Source organism: Balaenoptera physalus, assembly GCF_965194825.1.
Source record: "Balaenoptera physalus genome assembly, chromosome: 2".
Taxonomy (NCBI): Eukaryota; Metazoa; Chordata; class Mammalia; order Artiodactyla; family Balaenopteridae; genus Balaenoptera; species Balaenoptera physalus.
In genome coordinates, this window is record NC_138883.1 from 174,979,657 (window position 1) to 175,000,738 (window position 21,082).

The 21,082-nt window shown below is 39.8% G+C and overlaps 1 protein-coding gene and 1 long non-coding RNA gene across 5 annotated transcripts in view; one reads left to right on the top strand and one right to left on the bottom strand.

Moving 5' to 3' along the window:
- Positions 1-21,082, top strand: part of LOC309656471 — a 518,263-nt gene that overhangs the window by 423,690 nt on the left and 73,491 nt on the right. The window lies entirely within an intron of this gene.
- Positions 1-21,082, bottom strand: part of ST8SIA6 (ST8 alpha-N-acetyl-neuraminide alpha-2,8-sialyltransferase 6) — a 279,596-nt gene that overhangs the window by 39,659 nt on the left and 218,855 nt on the right. For all 4 annotated transcript variants that reach the window (XM_082452890.1, XM_082452888.1, XM_082452889.1 and 1 more), the window contains exon 4: positions 15,252-15,338. In XM_082452890.1, the coding sequence (XP_082309016.1) occupies positions 15,252-15,338 (87 nt within the window). The remainder of the gene's footprint in view (positions 1-15,251; positions 15,339-21,082) is intronic.

Sequence of the window (21,082 nt, forward strand, 5' to 3'; positions counted from 1 at the left end):
AATCATATTGTATATATGCTTTTGTGTAAGGCTTCTTTCACTTGGCATAAATGTTTTTGCAATTCATGTATGTTGCCATGTATGTCAGTAATTTGTCCCTTTTTATTGCTGGAGTAGTGTTGCACTGTCTGAATGTACCAGAATTGATTTAGCCATCCCTCCTGCACTTTTAAAGAAATCACTATCAAAAATCAATGTTAAATACCTAATCACTCCTAATAACATCCCAGGAAAAACATCGGAATAATTATCCAAAATGTCATTTCTGCAGCCTGTGTTGTGTCACTGACTAATGGGACATTGAAAGCCTTTATAGTTAGTGGCAGAATTATAAATGTACGCTCTTTGTCATTTCCCAGTTCATCTGCATATGGTAAAGATCCCCATGATAGCCAGTGTTAGTATACAGCTGAGATGCTTAGAACAAACAAAACAAAATGGAATTTTATTTCTATTATTCCATTTCCCATCATCCCTAAAAACAGAGTCAGTTCTAATCCTTGGTGACTCCAAGGTCAACTAGATGTGCTCACAATAATGGGCATGGCAATTTCCCCCTTCCTGTGTAAAAAGAGCAAGAGACATTAAGAAATGAAGGACACTTGGTATTCACTAGATGTGATAGTGAATTTCACCTGTCAACTGAGCCAAGTCAACACCCAGAGAGCTGGTAAAACTATTTTTGGGGGTGTCTGTGAGGATGTTTCAGGAAGGATTAGCATTTGAATTGGTAGATGGAGTCAAAAAGTTCGCCCTTTCCAATGCACAGTAAATATCCAACCAGATCAGCATTCACAAACCTCACCCTGGTAAAGCACTGTACAATCTCCAGAGCATTTTCACACCTATTATGACATCTGATGCCCACAACAACCAGGGAGATAGAAAATATAATTATTCCCATTTTATTTATTTATTTTTTAAAGTAGTAAGTAGTCTTATTTATTTATTTTTGGCTGCGTTGGGTCTTTGTTGCTGCGCGAGGGCTTTCTCTAGTTGTGGTGAGTGGGGGACTACTCTACATTGCGGTGCTCAGGCTTCTTGTCGCGGTGGCTTCTCTTGTTGCAGAGCACAGGCTCTAGGCGCGCAGGCTTCAGTAGTTGTGGCACACGGGCTCAGTAGTTGTGGCTCATGGGCTCAGTAGCTGTGGCACACGGGCTCAGTAGTTGTGGCTTGCGGGCTCTAGACAGCAGGCTCAGTAGTTGTAGCGCGGGGGCTCAGCTGTGGCACACGGGCTCAGTAGTTGTGGCTCACGGGCTCAGTAGTTGTGGCTCGCAGGCTCTAGAGTGCAGGCTCAGTAGTTGTGGCGCACGGGCTTAGTTGCTCTGCAGCATGTGGGATCTTCCTGGACCAGGGCTCGAACCCATGTCCCCTGCATTGGCAGGCGGATTCTTAGCCACTGCGCCACCATGGAAGCCCCCATTCCCGTTTTAGAGATGAGAAAACTGGAGTTGAGAGAGTTTACGGGTTAGAAACAAGGCACCCAGGTTGTTCGTGACTCCAGGTTGTGTCTTTTGACATTCACTTCTTTGCAGTTTATTTTTTTATTTTTTTTTTATTTTTATTTTTTAACATCTTTATTGGAGTATAACTGCTTTACAATGGTTAGTTTCTGCTTTATAACAAAGTGAATCAGTTATACATATACATATGTTCCCATATCTCTTCCCTCTTGCATCTCCCCCGCTCCCTAACCCACCCCCTCTAGGTGGTCACAAAGCACCGAGCTAATCTCCCTGTGCTATGCGGTTGCTTCCCACTAGCTAGCTATTTTACATTTGGTAGTGTATATTTGTCTATGCCACTCTCTCACCCTGTCACATCTTACCCCTCCCCCTCCCCCTATCCTCAAATCCATTCTCTAGTAGGTCTGTGTCTTTATTCCCGTCTTGCCACTAGGTTCTTCATAACCTTTATTTTCCCTTAGATTCCATATATATGTGTTACCATACTGTATTTGTTTTTCTCTTTCTGACTTACTTCACTCTGTATGACAGACTCTAACTCCATCCACCTCACTACAAATACCTCCATTTCATTTCCTTTTATGGCTGAGTAATATTCCATCGTATATATGTGCCACATCTTCTTTATCCATTCATCCGATGATGGACACTTAGGTTGCTTCCATGTCCTGGCTATTGTAAATAGAGCTGCAGTGAACATTGTGGTACATGACTCTTTTTGAATTATGGTTTTCTCAGGGTATATGCCCAGTAGTGGGATTCTGCTTTTTTGGCTTCAGCCCCAAGCTCAGCTTCTGTTTCTGCCTGGCCTCCGGGACCTGGGCACTTATTTTCTTGCTTTTGGCCTCTGGTTTCCCTCCACATCCTGACTTCTCATCTCTGCCCTCAGGCTTTGCCCAACAGATAAGGCATCGTACCCTGAACCTGCCAGGGTAGGATTAAGGTTAGGGTTACGGTTAGGGTTTTGTCCCCATTGAGGGGCTAAGTAATCTGGGGAAAGAACGGGATGCAGAACTCTGTGCTCTGCCTAGAATTAGGCTGGTTAATTTTCAGGCAACTCAAAGTCATTCCTTGTTGGACCTCTGAAGCGTGTTGCCAAACACGATTTGACCAGCCGTCTTGAAAGGGAGGGACAAGCCACAGACAGTTCCTGTAAAGGTAAGTCCTTTTCTACTGCAGATGATGCATAGGAAGACTGCAACCTACTATTTTTAGTAAAATATTCATTGTAAGCTAGGAAAATGATATTAAACTAACAATAATAATAATAATAGTGATCAAGTACTGAGACTTTAACATATAACGGACTCTGTACTGAACATTCTACGTATTGAAAATTCATAAAAACTCATGAAAGAAGGTATTACTCATCTTTATCAAACTGATAAAGAGACTGGCTGGGAGAAGTGACTTAACCTAATAAGAATGATAATGATGTTACAAATAAACAACTGCCCAGGTCCCTCTTGTCCAAAGTAAAATGGTCCCTAGTGGGAACTCAGCATTCATAGGGAGATCAAATATAAAATCAACGACTATGGAAAACAAACAAAAGGTCAATAAAATAAGACACATGAAGCCAATGTGAAGCTGAGCCTATGCTCTGAGCCCAGAAACCTGAGTATACTTTCCAGCTCCTGGTTCCTATACTGAGCCCTGACTCATTTTAGAACCATCTAGAAAGATTCTTGTTCTTCCTGATGAAGATGTTTTCCCATCACTATTTTGCACTCTATAGAATACATGGATCACAGGTAACCAGGGCTATAAATTAATCCCACACACAAAATTCCAATCCATACTTGTGATCAGTGTTATGAAGGAGAATCTCATCACAGGACAGCAGCAATGACTTCATCAGGGTGTTCAGGGAAGGCCTTCCTGAACAAGAGATGACGGATGTGGGATCTGAAAGGTTAGTGCACATGAACAGGGGCATGGGGGGCAGAAGGGACAGAGCTGTCAAGCCTCCGGGGCTGAAGCAAGTATCAGACATTTGATGAGACAGAAGACCAACGCAATGGAGCAAAAAGAGCCAGGCGGAGTGTGGTGTGAGGTGAGGCCGGAAAAGGAGGTAGTGGCCAGGAAATATAGGGCCTTAAAGGGAGTTTAAGTCTCAGTTTTGAATGCACCCCCCCCCCGGCCCCACAAAACAACAACAACACCCAGCGGATTCCAAACAGGTTGGGGCAGGGGTAGGCTTGGTGGAAGTGAGTTGTCACCACCCGTCATCACCCAATTTCCATTTAAAGAAACCCATCCAAAGAAGACGTGGTACATATATACAACGGAATACTACTCGGCCATAAAAAAGAACGAAATCGTGCCATTTGCAGCCACATGGATGGACCAAGAGATTATCATACTAAGTGAAGTAAGTCAGAAAGAGAAAGACAAATATCATATGATATCATTCACATGCGGAATCTAATTTTTTAAAAATGATACAAATGAACTTATTTACAAAATAGACTCACAGATTTCAAAAACAAACATACAGTTACCAAAGGGGAAATGTGGTGGGGAGGGATAAATTAGGAGCTTGGGACTAACATACACACACTACTATATATAAAATAGATAACCAACAAGGACCTACTGTATAGCACAGGGAGCTCTACTTAATATTCTGTAATAACCTATGTGGGTAAAGAATCTGACAAAGAATGAATATACGTTTAACTGAATCATTTTGCTGTACATCCAAAACTAACACAACCTTGTAAATCAACCATACTCCAATAAAATTTTGTAAAAAAGCCACCCAGCTATTGCATAGAGAAAAGAGGAGAAGGGTACCAGCATGATGGCTGATGACCATCGTGAAGGTCACTGCAGTAATCCAAAGGAGAAATAGTGATGAAGCAAACAGGGTCCCCCCAACCATAGTCAGTCATGGAGTGTCTCCTATGCACCAGCAAAGATGCCCATATTCTAGAGAGACATTTCTAAAATACAAACAGGACTCAAGGATGGATTGATATGGGGATGAGGAGGAAGGAGCTAAAAGAACAAATGGAGCAACACAGAAACCAAGGGTGAGAATCTTTCAAGGAGCGAGGAATGGTTTATCATTTCCAAATCCTGGTAAGAGGTGAGAGCTCAAACAAAATGGGAAGGGAAAATGCCTTTTGGATTTAGCACGTGGGGTCACTGCTGACATAGGTGAAATGTTGTCGTTAAAGATGTGGGTGGAAGACAGAGAGAGTATAGACAACTCTTTCTAGGGTTCAGTTGTATAGTGGAGAAGGGTCTTTGGGTAAGAAGTGAAATGAAAACTCAAATCAAGATGGCATGTCAAAATACTGTGATTATAGAATCAACTGGCTCACAATGAATATATGTTTCACGCTAAAAACATAGATTGGTTTTGTTGTTGTTGTTTTTTCCTTTTTTATTTCTTGGCTGCATGCGGCATGTGGGATCTTAGTTCCCCGACCAGGGATCCAACCCACGCCCCCTCCACTGGAAGCACGGAGTCAACCACTGGACCGCCAGGGAAGTCCAAAAAATAGACTGCTTTTAAGAATACAATGATCTAAGAATTCCAGTGGTTCACAGGGATTCAAAAGGCATGAAAACATTCTGTTTCAGCCCCAAAAGATCAGAAGAATTAAGGGCTTCAAATAGACACTACCTCTTTTAGCAATATGCCTATAACTAAATTAAAACAGAACCACCCGGGAGATTGAACTAGCCTCCCAGACCACTGAGAGAAATTCCAGCAACCCAGAGTGGATCTGTTATGAGTTTGTGGGATTATCAGGTTGGCATCACACTGAAAGACAGGATGGGAGAATTGATAGTCATCCCTGATTAGTACTAGTCATGATACTAATCACACAGAGTCTTACCTTCAAATTCTTGGCTCTCTCACAACATTAGGAAGGCAGAATGGCCTAGACATTTAGAATTAGAAAGTCAGACATTGGTGACTGTCCTTAATGAATCCAGTTAGATACAGAATGGGAGGCATGGCATTCAAAAAAGCCACCCATTCATCATTCACCTCGTAACATGAATTAGTACGTCCCATGGCAGGGGTGGTCTGGCACAGAGAAAGTGGAGTTTTGAGGAAGGATGAGGGAGAAAACATTTGGGAACATGGAGACTTGACATCTCATTGTGTCTCTGGACCCTGAGGCATCGCATTGAGAAGCAAGAGAGAAATGAGGAAGGAACTGGGATAATTTACAGAAGATCAAAAAGGAGGGATGGAAGGAAGCCCAGGCACCTGACCCAGAGTTGGATGTTCAATACGTTTTGAAATATACAATAAATGGACAGTTTCACACACTTCACAATTTTAGCTTTACCTCAACCCACTCAAAGTTCTGCTTCATAACCTGGCAGCCATAGGAAAATCCAAGAGGGTATGTGATTCCCTGTTCAATATGGGATTCACACAAGTTTCAGGTTAAGGAAGAGAATGAATAAAGACCAAATTCCATCCGTATCTCAGATGACTGAGTTTTGCCCTTATATGTGTACACTGATATTCTGACATTTATGAAAGATCAGCTCATCTATTTGAGTAGAATATAAGTAAACCAAGGTAAAGAAAATATGAAAGACTATGACTGTCAAAGCAAAGGACAGGAACTCCACTGAAACGTTAACTCAGAAGTGAAGGAGATAATGTTGAAACACTGGAGAAAGATCTCTACATATACAGGGACATTGCACCAGTGTTTAAACAATGTAAGTACCAATGAAGATACCCCAAGCAACGTAACAAGGAGCAGAGGTTTTGAAAGGCAGGGTGGTCTAGAAGAAGACTTCTCCGACCTAGGAGCATAAAGCAATATGGTTAATACAGAGTACAACTTGGGAGATAACGTTTTTGAAATAACATTTAGAAGATCAGTGAATCCCATGTGGTTTGATGCATTTTTATGGCGAAGTTTATATTCTGAAGACTAAGACAGGAACTAGTCCCTAAATGTACAGAGCCAGTTTCTATTATTAAATACAGCGGATGTAATGACATGGTGTGGTTTTTGTTGCTTTTCTAAATGCACAGGCAGGCTGCATGGCATGACAAATAGAAAATGGTATGACAGAATATTAACACTGAAAAATGGTCTCGAGGCAGAGGAAACGAGGGAAAGAAGCTTTTTCAATCTGACAACTGACCCGAAACACCTATCACAAAGTGCAAACATCTTCTTAAATTTTTTAAAAAATATGTATTGCTTTGAGCTGTCACCATAGTCACCCTGCATGAATTGTAAGCAGCAATTTAAAGGGTATGAGGAGGAAGAGAACAGAGGTTCAGAAAAATGAACATGGTTTTGTACAATCAAAAGCAGCCCCTGATAGAGATGACTTTTGCTTTTCTCCAAGAAATCTATGCTACAAGACAAAATGTCTGGGACTTAATAATGTTAAGTGTTGACTGAATGAAAAAAAAAAAAACAGGGAGTGAGTTCACCACATATATCAAACCATAGCTATTGCTATGGAGACATATTTTAGAAAATAGCAATCAAACCATAGCTATTGCTTTTGGAGACATATTTTAGAAAATAGTTGAAAACTTTGTTGGTCAAACTAAGTTTGGTTGCTCAGTTTTACGACTTCTTGAAAAATATTGATTAACTTAACCATCTATTTATTTGCAGAATTTATATCCTTTCACATAGCTAAACCATCAAACATGTAAGTGTCACATAGTAAAAAAATTAACGTATGTGATATGTAGTCTATAAGTTTCTTTTGTTTAACACTGTATTTTGTCCAAGGAGCTCAAATAAAAATGAAAGCAACACATTGGTTGTTATTTTAGAAATATCAAGGAATCTACTAAGACAGCAATGGATCTTTTCTTTTATATCCAACACAAAGAAAGACAAAGTTACTTTCAAGAAATTTTCATCGAACCAAACCTGAGGGGATAATTTGAGATTTATTAAAATTGCTACCATGTAATAATTATCTGTTAACAAAGTAATCAGGTACAAAATACCTGTTTTACAAGTAATTTGAAACGCATCTCATTTGCATGAGTCTTAAAATAAACATGTGCCTTTTTACAATAGCACCATTTTCTGCCACTATGTTTTCAGTAAATACTGATAATGTTCAGTCATTTTTGTATTCAAACTCACGTCTGTGAAACATAGGGATGTCTCAATAAATCAAATGGTATTAGAGGTTCCAAAAGAAACCCAAAACAAAATAATCATGCGACTATTTCTGGGGAAAAAAAAGTGAAAGTAAAATAAAAATTAAGCTCTGTTGCTTGTATACCTGTTAGCTTTCTATAATTGATTACACAAATGAACACAGTTCTTTTAAGTTAGAAAACAGTTCATGAAAGCTAATGCAGTAATAACCATGCAAGTTACCGAGGGAATCTAAGACTGATTATTGAAGCTCAAAGATCTTCTGCTGGGATAAAACCTGCTTACCAAAAGTTTCCAGACCTTCACAAAAGAGTTTTCAAGGGCGAAGTAGAGGAAGATGAGGAAGAGAGGTCGGGAGCATTTCATAACACGTTTAATTTAAATTTAAGTATTTCGATGTTATTGTAATAGGGAAGAGCACATCTGATTCCATACTGGATCTGTTTCTTTTACTTCAACCTTTGTATTCTATTGCTCTATTGCTTTTGCTAGATTATCACTAAAGGGATGTAAAAGTATGGCCCATCTCTAGGAACCCTGCCTCGCATGCCTGAGGCTTAAGCTAAAATACCTTTGTTTCGCTCACAGGAAACATCCTGACCAGGCCCACCTGTGAGTGGCTGCAGGAAAAAAGGAATTAACGCAGCCCCTCCCGAGTCTGGCAGGAACCAGAAAATATTTGCAGCAATAACAGGAACTAGCGTCCAAACCCAGGCAAGATGGTTCTTTGGGACACTAGTTAAGCATCCTCTCAGTCTGCTGGCTTTCCAAATAAAGGCGATCGTCCTCGCTCCAACAACTCACCTCTCAATTTACTGGCCTGCTGTATGGCGAGAAGTACAAGCTTGGACTCGGTAACATTATTCTCAAATATCCAAGTGTCCTGCTCAAGCAAATGATTACCTACCCATCTCTAAACGTGACAGGGAGACAGTGTGGAAACCAATAGAGACCTTCCTCCACTTACAATGAGATTACACCAGTAAACCCAACAGAAGTGTAAAATATCCTAAGTCGAAAATGCATTTAATACACCTAAACTACCGAACATCACAGCTTAGCCTTGCCTACCTTACACGTGCTCAGAACACTTAGATCAGCCTACAGCTGGGCAAAATCATCTATCACAAAGCCTCTTTTATAACAAAGTGTTGACTATCTCCCGTAATTTATTGAATACTGTACTGAAGATGAAAAGCAGAATGGTGGTCTGGGTCCGGAATGGTTGTCAGTGCGTGGGTTATTCACACTCGTGAGCACCAGGCTGCCTGGGAGCTGCCCAGCATCACGAAATGATATCAGGTATGTACCGCTATCCTGGTGCGCGGCTGTTAGCATACTGATGCCGTCCCAGGCCTCCTGTCCTTCCAGTGACCCTACCTACGACTGTACTGGGGGTAAATCTCTTCTTTGTTGTCAAGGGCTTTGTAGTCCATAGATGTTGTTTAATCATCATTAGGTCCAGGTGGTTTCTGTGCTGTGTTAGTCTCCAAACAGTGATAAAGACCTTCGCGGACATATTCCTGGCACCCATGAGACTAGCTCCCCATCATAAATCTTGACTTAGGAATGCACTTGCTGTCTGCAAACACATACCCCCATACCCTAGGTTAACTATAAAATTGTCCCAGCTGCCCCTCGGAGATGCAGACTACAGCTGCACATGCTCTGGATCAACGTCTGCCTGATCCTACCCTGTATGTAAGTTACCATATAATAAACAGATCCACCGATTATATGGAGCTGCCTGCCTCATTCTTCAACCTCAAGATACCTTCTCAGTTCGGTGGACACTTTTTGTTCCCTCTGTCCTCAGACACTACAGAAAAGATCAAAATTCAAAATGTGAAGTACAGTCTCTAATGAATGCATATTGTTTCTACACCATTATAAAATAAAAAAATTGTTAAGTCGAACTATCGTAAATGGGGGACCATCTATAATTTCTTAAACTGAAATCCAGGTTAGATTTTCCACAAATTAGTATACGTGTACCAACTTGTGCTTGGGGAAGATAATTGTAATAGGAAAATTAATTAATGATTTTAAAAGCAGAAGGCAGACAGCTTGACATTCTTAACTTTGTACAGTTATACGTAAATGAAATTACACGCCAAGGGAGAAAAAAGGGGGTAGGACTTTTTCAACTCTTACTCAGATCCCTCTTTAGGATCTCACAGAAATAACAATTCATAACTGAAGTCTAGAATTAATTTAATTAATTAATTTAGAATTACAAGTAGGGATAAATCTGAGCTATAGCCACACCTAAACTTAACGATAATCATGCTTACATGGAAGGTGAAACAAACAATCAATCCCCAAAGCAAACAGAGCCTCAGGTCTGGAAGAGTTCTTAGAAATATTTTAGTCCACTCTGGGGCTCCCAGGCTCCTTGAGAGTCTGATGAAAGTTAGGGATCTTTTTCCCAGAAACATGTGCAAAGTGTCACATACAATTTCAAGGGCTTCATGGAACCACCAATATAGATCTCAGATGTTTCCAGGTAAAGGTTGAGGGAAGTTAGGGACTCAAACCCCAGGTACAAGTTCTCAGACTCACAATTAAATTACTGAATGACTAAAAGGTGAAGAATCTATGAAAAGCGGACAAACATTGTTAAATGGAAAAAAAATTAAGACCGCTGAGAAGATAGGCTTTTCCAGGGCCATATTTCTTACATAACCTAGCTTTTAAACTTTCTTTTCTGGGAGAGCCCATTTTCTCTTAACACTTACATGTTTATCCCAGACCAAGGAAACAACATCTTCTGCATCTGGTTGTCCCAAAGTCATCTCAAACACAGCCTGCCCCAAATAGGCTTATCTTCTCAAAAGCAGTTTCCCCTTGAAATCTTTCTACTTGTCACTAGCACCACTATTACCCCAATTGACCAGACCCACATTTTCTCATGGTTCTTTGACTCTATTTTTCTTTCTCCTTCAATTAGAAAACTAGGAATCAATAAGCAACCAAGTTCTGCCCCTTTTTCAGTCATGTATACTACAGCTGTTTATTGGGTACCATCTATGCGATGGTCACAGGAGACACAAAGATTAAAAAAAATAAACCATGTCCTCAAGGAGCTCACAGCCAAGTGTCCTTTCCTTGTTATTTCTATAGCTACCAGTGATGTTTTAGATCTTCATCATATTGCAGTCATCTTTCTACCACCAGCCCCTGACTGCTCTGGTTTCCTTCAGTCTATTCACTCCCTCCTAAGACTCTGCTGACTGAATGCATTCTCTAAAATAATAGATTCATCATGTAATTCCCTTGCTGGCAATATCCCTATTGGGTTCCTGGTATCTACAGAAAGCCTGTGGAAGGATTTTACTCTGATAATCAGAGTCCTGTGCATCATCAGGCCGACCTCATCTACCTGTAAGTATCCCCTGCATCCAAAGCATCCTCTAGAACAAGTTCACTGCAACAGTGAAGCTGGTCTTGAAACTTACTCATGTTTATTCCTGGTCCCATCACTCCTGGTCTCTCCCTCTCTTTCCACTTGTCTTCAGAGCTACAGCTCAGTCCTGCCTCTTTCCACAAAACGTTTCAAGAAATTACATCCCACAGTGACCGAGCATTGATATACTATGGTGTTTGTATACGTCACTCATTTTAACATTAAATCATAAATAGTCATACTTTTATTTCTCGTCTCCAAACTGTTTCAATTTCTTTGAAATCAGTAAGAAAACCCTCCATTCCCTTGTTGGTTTTCACGCATCCATTTATTTAATACATATTTACTGAGGTTCTACTTTGTGTCTGAAACTGTAACAGGCTTAAGCCTACTGTGCTTTGACAGAGTAATCCCGAAACAAATATTTATTGATAAATAAAATGTATGCCCTATGCTAGCGAGTAGCATATTTATTTAAGGAAAGCTTTTAAAAGCTCTCTGATTTTGAGATCCTGTGACCACAAAGTCCCATAATCTTCAAATAGCCCCTAGGTGTCAACTTTGGAGAGTTTCAACAATCAGGCTACAGCTGGATTTAGAATATATTCACTTGCTCGTATTTTTTAGAATTTAATGTAACTTTTGTTATTCCTGCTAAAAGAATATTACCACCTTTCACTTTTCTTCAATTTGGTATAAATTGCTATAAATAAATAAAATAAAATACAATACTATTTAGTTACTTGACATCTATAATAATAGGGGACATTTCTATAATGCCAGCTTTATAAATAAGCCAGAAACTCCCCAGATTTGGCCAGCTATATCAGTAAAAACCAAGGAAAGTGAACGGTTTATTACGATTTAATTGCACAGATTTCTGATGAGGGTTTGTATAATTTAGTTCACAAATATGCGCATAAAAAGAATGTACCAATATAATAAATATTCAAGTAAATAAATAAATGTCACCATGACTGTTCTCTTGAAAGACAACAAACAATAAGTGTTACGGTCCCAGATGTTTACTTAAATTGGCCCTGAAGGGATAGATGATTACCATGTCGTAATCATCACAGTTATGGATGCACTTTTTACACTGAGATGGCTCTAAGGGAAAAATGGCCAGTCAATTTGCATACCAGCCGTCTATACAGCATCTATCCATTATCATTTGCACCAGTGACTTTCATACGGCTTTGGATTCCAAGAGACTCCTGATTTTTAGTGCCTGCATGTGCACACATACACACACACACACACACACACACACACACACACAAAAGAGAGAAAGAAGGAAAAAACCTTTAAAAAGAATTCCCTTTTTAACTGAGCTAGACGTTGTGCGTAAAAACTTGCAGAGATCATTCAAGGCTCAGAAGGAGGTCACCTTCTTCCAGAGAGGATTATTCTTGTAAATATAGTTATGTAGAAAGAACGTTTATCATGAGGGATTGGCTCGCATGATTACGGAGCCTGAGAAGTCCCACGGTACACGGTCTGCAAGCTGGAGGCTCAGGAAACCAGTGGTGTAGTTCTCGTCCAAATCCGAAGCCTGGGAACCAAGGGAGCCAATGGTGTAAGTCCCAGTAGGAGTCCAAAGGCTGATGGCCAAGGAGAAGATGAATGTCCCAGCTCAAGCAGAGGAAGCACGTTTGCCCTTCCTCTACCTTTCTGTTCTATTTGGGACCCTCAATGGATTAAATGATGCCCCAGGATTATTTTGGTTTTATCAAGCATCTAGGCTAAGGGCAGACCTAAATCCAAGGGAGGATGCAAATGACTTCAATTGGGCTTCAGTCTTTTAGAGAACTGGTCTCTTCTAGGGTATGCTGGAAGCCCTGCTCTATGTCTCTACCTCTCCTCCATGCTTCTGCTTTTGCATCCAGCAAGTTCCTTGTGAGGGAAAGCAGCTCCAAAGGCGTCTCTTCTCCTTCAGCTTCTCTCTTCTTCTGGATCTTAGTCCTGGAAATTCCCCCTGCCTTGGTAGCTCTCCACTGCCCTCAAAAGAAGTGTTTCATATACTTCGTTTTGTTTGTATTATTCTCAGAAGGTTGGCCCTAAATCAACTTTACCGCCAGAAGTGGAAGCTCCTTTATCCCGACTTTAATTGTCGGTGTCACTACTCATCTAGTCCTTCCAGCTAATTATCTGGGATTAATCCTCAATAGTTCAATACCTCCATAGCTCTCTCTTTCTTTTTTTGCCTACTCTGCACTTGTAGAAAGGTCTCTCAAAACCAGACTCTTGGGCTTCCCTGGTGGTGCAGTGGTTGAGAATCTGCTGCCAATGCAGGGGACACGGGTTCGAGCCCTGGTCTGGGAAGATCCCACATGCCGCGGAGCAACTGGGCCCGTGAGCCACAATTACTGAGCCTGCGCGTCTGGAGCCTGTGCTCTGCAACAAGAGAGGCCGCGATAGTGAGAGGCCCGCGCACCGCGATGAAGAGTGGCCCCCACTTGCCGCAACTAGAGAAAGCCCTCGCACAGAAACAAAGACCTAACACAGCCATAAATAAATAAATTAATTAATTAAAAAAAAAACAAAACAGGCTCTTCTGTTACTCATTGACCCTGTGATTGCTTAGGTTACAATTGCCCGTGCAACTTTCTATCACGTCTTCCTGTCACGAGAATCTCTCAAATCTAGTCTTCGGTAGGATTGTGTCTAAGTCCATCTGAGCTGGTATCACAGAATGCTATAAACCAGGTGGCTTAGAGACAACAACAATTTATTTGCACAGTTCTGGAGGCTGAGAGTCTAAGACCAAGGTGCTGGCAGATTCGGTGTCTGGTGAAAATCCACTTCTGGGTTCTTAAGACAGCTGTCTTCTTGCTGTGTCCTCACATGATGGAAGAGGCGAGACAGCAGTACGTGGTCTCTTTTATAAGGTCATGAATCCCATTCATGAGGGCTCCACCCTCATAACCCAATCACCTCCCACCTCCCAAAGGCCCCACCTTCAAATACCATCCTGTTGGTGATTAGATTTTTAACTTATGACTTTTGAGGGGACAAGTTCAGTCTATAGTGGACAACCTAGCATAAAATGTCCTGGAGATGAAATAGTTACACAGGAATCCCACACTCTAAACTGCCAGTTAGGAAAGACAATGGAATCCTACAGGAGGTCATGACAACCATGTGTCTACCCAGTGGAGGAAAGATGTTCACTTTCAGCTTTAACCCAATCAGGAAGTTACTCTCTTACCCAATGGGAGTTGCCCACAACCCGTCTCCAGTGGCACCAGAATCAAAGACAGCTGGTCCAATGACTCCAGCATGTACTGACTGAAGGACCCTGCATGCAGAAGAGCTGGTTTCCCACAGCAAACAGAACTGAGCAGCATTAGAGAATCTCAGGGGAAGGCCAAGTCTCTTTAATAAGGTTTTTAGAAGAGTCGATGCTTAACGTAAATTTTGAAAACAGGAACCGGTAAAGATAAAAACATATTACCGAATTGTAATAACCTGGCACAAGACAAAACCTGTGTTGATGCAAAGCAAAGAATCAGCACGTGGCAAAGAAAAGCAGAGCAAGGTAGCCCAGGCAGGCACAGAGATACCTGGCCTGGCTGCACCCTATGAGCAGATAACGGGAGGAAGCAGTGCCAGAGAACTACCCAGGCACCCCCCGCAGGGTACTGTTTTGACACAATTTATTTCTGTCTGGATGGGCTCCGAGGTATTCAAGCACAAGACAGCTCTGTAATCATCCACTGATAACCTGGTCTTGTCAGGTTGACGGCACCTCCCTGGGTTATTACCTGGAGCATCTCATGCTCCTGAATGTTGCTGAGATTAAAAAGCTAATGAGAAAAACGGGAAGGGAATATGCAGAAAGGAACATAGTTTTTGTTCTAGAGTGCTGGCACCATAGGTGATTTTTTTTTCTTTCTATGTTTTCCAAAATTCCTTTACACTGCTATATGTTATTTACAAATAAATGTCAAATACAACTGGTACAAAGAAGCAGCAACATCCTCTAAAATATGATAAAAAGTGCAACAAAAACTTTCTTTTTGAAGTTGGGATTTCCATAATTAATTTCAGCAACATAATTACAAATTTCTATCTAAGAGCTGGGGATACAGGGCCTTGTGTCTCATGAGAGGATCTCAGAACGAAAAGTTCCTGATGGTCGCTTGGCCCCTTCTACGTTTCTTTTTAACAACGCATTGCTTATTTTAACGACAAAGCAAATGTACAAAACATTTTTTATCTCATATTACTTATGAAGAAATTTTTTACCTAAACTTCTCATGTTCTTCTGCTTGTCGCTTCCATGGACAGCTCTGGATATTTGTGATAATCTGAAGATAGTCATCCTCTGAATACCTAAAAGTCAAATGTCAATGAAATTAGAAAATAAAGATCTCACTTATTGCTAAATGAATATATGTCTTCTAAAGGACACTTATAATCTACTCATTTTAGCCCTCTAAATCTTTTCTGAAATAAGGTGATGTAGAAATAAGTAAACATCACACCCATTTCAAAACTTCTAGGAGCATGCAATTCACAAAGAATTATTATGTTGATTTAGGAATATGTAATTTTCACATTCATAAGTCAAGTTTAGTATTACAAACCAACCACGACAGCACGCTAATTCACATGCATATCTTATGGCTAGTTCACCTTAGCTTCTCATTAACAAATAAATATATTTTTATAGACACTTACCATAAATATATAGTTTACCATCTTTTTCAGACTCTTAAGTTGATAGATTTACCTTGGGCTATATGGATAACATTTCCACAAAATAATCATCTTAAATTTTAATTCTGAACAGTACACTGAAAAACCAGATTGGGCCAGGTTAAAAGAGATGTATATTGGCATAAAAATCTCCAGGCATAGTGGTACAGTTTGGCCGGATTCCAGTCCCTGGTAGATCTCCCTCTACCTGAAATTTCATCATTAAGTAATAATTCCCTGAAATCACAAAATAGCCTCTAGTCTTTAATGGTTATCAATTAAAATGCATGTATCCTTTTGAGTGAAAAAGCCCTTAAATTTCCTTTCAGTTAATAGCATAGTCATTAGTTGCCAGCTATTTGAGATCAAGGCTTTTCAATAAAAAGATAGAGTATATGTTGATGAGTGTCTGGGGAAGGCAGTAAAGAATCTTGTCAGAAAAGGACCTTCTCCATCCCCATGCAGTATAATGCAGATGCTCCAAAGTCTGTCTCTAAAAGGAAGTATTTATTATAGGCGGGGAAGGTAGTCAACCAATCAACTCCTTTGCCCTTGAAATTTACCTACCTTTTGGGTATCTCGCCTGTCAATGTTGCCACCAAGATTAATCGAAAATATTTTCTCTTGGTTCCCATTGGACCAGCTAAGAAAAGCTGAAAATCTTAAAAGATTTTGCAAAATACTAAAGGAGAACAAAGCAAAGAGCTACCACAGGAGAGATTAAAAATAGTTTGACTTGTATACAGGTTTCCAACCTCAACCATTTTACCTCACTCTCATGGGCCCCAAGTCTTGTCACCAAGGGACTCGAGAGATCTATACTCTAGCCCCAAAGCTTTGTCTAGATGTGGCACTTCCCAGCTGGAGGGAGGATCACCTACCTCCACATGGTGGGAGTTAATCTAAAGACCTTCTGCAAAACAGCATTAAGCTAAAAAAAAGAGAAAAAAAGAAGACATGCACATTCAGCAGCCTACTCAAGGCTCTCTCAATTTCTGGCTCTTCAAGAGAGAGACGTGACATTGTGACTATCCTCTCCTGTCTGGAGAAGTCTTATCTACCACCAAGGCGTGGTTTTTAGTCATTTGATCACATTGGAAACAGGACAACCATCAGAGCAATGTGTGTACCAGGGTCCATCATGCAAAGTAACAAAGGAATTGTCATCTCACATTTTTCTAGTTCTCACAGAACTAGAACAAATAATCCTAAAATTTATATGGAATCATAAAAGATCCAGAATTACCAAAGCAATCCTGAGGAAAAAGAACAAAGCAAGAGGCATAACCCTCCCAGACTTCAGACAATACTACAAAGCTACAGTAATCAAAACAGCTTGGTATTGGCACATAAACAGACATATGGCTCAATGGAACAGAATAGAGAGCCCAGAAATAAACCCACACACCTACAGTCAATTAATCTTCAACAAAGGAGGCAAGAATATACAATGGGAAAAAGACAGTCTCTTCAGCGAGGGGTGTTGGGAAAGTTGGACAGCCTTATGTAAATCAATGAAGTTAGAACACACCCTTTCACCATACACAAAAGTAAACTTAAAATGGCTTAAAGACTTAAACATAAGACTTGACACCATAAAAATCCTAGAAAAGAACATAGGGAAAACATTCTCTGACATAAATCATACCAAGGTTTTCTTAGGTCAGTCTCCCAAGGCAAGAGAAATAAAAGCAAAAATAAACAAACGGGACCTAATCAAACTTACAAGCTTTTGCACAGCAAAGGAAACCATAAACAAAATGAACCTAAGACAACCTATGGAATAGTAAAAAATATTTGCAAATGATGCAACTGACAAGGGCTTAATTTCCAAAATATACAAACAGCTCATACAACTCAACAACAAAAAACCAAACAACCCAATCGAAAAATGGGCAGAACTAAATAGACATTTCTCCCAAGAAGACATACAGATGGCCAACAGGTGCATGAAAAGATACTCAACATCACTAATTATTAGAGAAATGCAAATCAAGACTACAAAAACTACTATGAGGTACCACCTCACACTAGTCAGAATGGCCATGATTAAAAAGTCTACAAATAACAAATGCTGGAGAGGGTGTGGAGAAAAGGGAACCCTCCTACACTGTTAGTGGGGATGTAAGTTGGTGCAGCCACTATGGAAAACAGTATGGAGGTTCCTCAAAAAACTAAAAATAGAGTTACCATATGATCCCGCAATCCCACTCCTGGGTATATATCCAGAAAAGACAAAAATGCTAATTTGAAAACATACATGCACCCCAATGTTCATTGTAGCACTATTCACAATAGCCAAGACATGGAAGCAACCTAAGTGTCCATCAACAGATGAATGGATAAAAAAGATGTGAGACAGATATATATACACACACACACACACACACACACAATGGAATACTACTCAGCCACAAAAGAGAATGAAATAATGCCATTTGCAGCAATATGGATGGACCTAGAGATTATCAGACTAAGGGAAGTAAGTCAGATAAAGATGAATATCACATGATATCACTTATATGTGAAATCTAAAAGAATGACATAAATCAACTTACTTACAACACAGAAACAGACTCCCAGACATAGAAAACAAATTTATGGCTACCAAAGGGTGGGGGGGGGGATAAATTAGGAGTTTGTGATTAACAGATACACACTACTTTATATAAAATAGATAAAACACAGGGAACTATATTCAACATCTTGTAATACCTATAATGTAAAAGAATCTGAAAAAGTATATGTATATTGTATATGTATATATGTATGTAACTGAATCACTTTGCTGTAAACCTGAAACTAATACAACATTGTAAATCAACTACATTTCAATTAAAAAATTTTAAAAGTTATAAAAGAGTTGCTGTCTCACAAAGCTCAACTAAAGAGAAATGGAAAGGGAAGGGCCAAATACAAATATCTAATTAAACCAATGAGAACTGCAACTGTATCTTAAGTCATCAAAATAAAACATATCATGAAAAGTACAGTAAATGAGAAATTATTATCCTATCATAAAAACCAAATGTGTCAGAGTCTAAAGTTTTGTTTAAATTTCACTTATTAAATTAAAAAGAAATTAAATTTCTCATGATGTATAGCTAAGAAAATAAGATTAGTGAATTTGAAGACACAGCAATAGAAACTTGAAAATGAAACATAAAGGGGAAAAAAGGTTGAATGAAAAAGCTGTAGAGAATCATTCAGCTGTGAGACAACCTCAAGGGGCCTAAATGAGAAATTATGGTCCTAGAAAGAGAGAAGAGACCAAAAAAATTTTGAAAAAATTATGGTGGCAAATTTTCCAAATTCAAGGAAAACTATAAACCGACAGATCCAAGAGGCTCAACAAACCCAAAGCACAGGAAACATGAAGAAAACTACACCAAGGCACATAATAAAAAAAAATTCTTTAAACCAGTGACAAAGAGAAAATCTTAAAAGTAAACGAGGAAAAAGACACATTATGTACACAGAGATAAAAATAAGAATTACAGCACACTTGTCAGAAACAATGCAAGTCAGAGGCAGTGGAACAATGTCATTAAAATACAGTACAGGATTTGGCAGGACTGTCGATCTAGGATTCGAGGGTGAGCAAACCTTTCAAAAACTGAAGGTAAAATAAGGACTTTTTCAGGTATAAAAAGGCTAAAGGAATTCATACCAGCAAATCTGCAGTACCAGGAATGCTATCCAGAATATGTAAAGAACTCGAAGTTCAATAAGGCAAACAGCCCAGTTAAAAGCTGGGCCAACGATGTGAACAGACACTTCACCACAGATGGTAAACAGGTCGCAAATCAACCCATGAAAAGATGCTCAACAACATTAGTTACTAGGGAACTGCAAACTAAAATCACAATGATATGCTACTATGCATCCACTAGAATGGCTAAAACTGAAAAGCCAGACCACACTAAGTTTGGCAAGAAGCAGAGTAAGTGGAACTCTCATACACTACTAGTGAGAATGTAAAATCTACAACTATTTCTGAAAACCACTGGGTAACTTCTTCAAAGGGTAAACCTACATATACCCCATGCAACCCAGCTGTTCCATTGCTAGGTATTCCAAGATAAATGCAAACTTACATCCGCAAAAAGACTTGTATGGCAGCTTTATTTGTAACAGCCCCAAATCACTATCATGTGAACATCCATAAGAGGTGAATGGATGAACAGATGGTGGTATCTACTTACAAAGGAATAGTGTTGCTTTTATTTGGTGATGAAAAGAAATGAACCATTGATACCCGCAAAAACATAGATCAATCTCAAAGTAAGTACACTGGATGAAAAAATACAGACAAAAAAAGAGTACACAACGTAGATTCCATTCCAGAAAATGAAAACTAGCCTACAGGGACAGAGAGCCTGTGAGGAGTTGCCTGGAAATGGGGGCTGGCACACGAGGGGCAGCAGTGGTAGAGAGGAACAGATGACAAAAAAGCACGAGAAACCTTTGGTGGGGGATGGATGTCTTCCTAATCCTGACTGGAGTAATGGTACACGCATATGCCAAGACTCCTCACATGGCACACTTAAGTTACAGTACACTGTACATCATTTACCCCTCAAAAAACTTTTAAAATGTTCATATTGGGCTAAAAAAATTGTACTTTCCACGGTGATATAAATACGATAATGAGCATTATACATCAGCCATTGTTGAGGACCAAATATCTAAAATTCAAAATTCTAGTCACACTGAACCTACAGTATATTGAAATGAATATGCATTTTAAAGAGCTGAGAAGTTGCTACTTCCTATATGTTCTCAGAGTCCTTAGACCAATACTCCTATAATAGCCTTTCTCACATTGAATTTCATTCCGTGTTTACACACTGGCTGCCCTTCTAGACTATGCCTTTCCCCACAGGACCTCGATGGCTGAGCATTTCTAGACTAACACAATCCCAGGTCAAGCTGATTATTCTGGTTAACCCAGGAAATGCGTGAGTAATTTAATTATAAATACAAAATGTAATGAGGTCATAAACTACTGTAAGTTCAAAGCGATATTTCCTTACTCCATGGATTATGGCTTCTACTCAGTAACATTCCCCAGTGCTGACCTGCACTCCCTTGACCTGTTCACAAATCACCCTATATTAAAGCCTATCCCTCCTTCAGCATATTGCCTGAAGAGCCTCAGATTAGAGCTCAGGAGCTTGTCAGTCACTTCAGCCAGTCCATTAACCCAACTCATCCTTCCTACTTTCCCAGTTTCTTCTCTTTTCTTTTTTTTTTAAAATAAATTTATTTATTTATTTTTGGCTGCCCTGGGTCTTTGCTGCTGTGTGCGGGCTTCCTCTAGTTGCGGCGAGCGGGGGCTACTCTTCGTTGTGGTGTGCGGGCTTCTCATTGCGGTG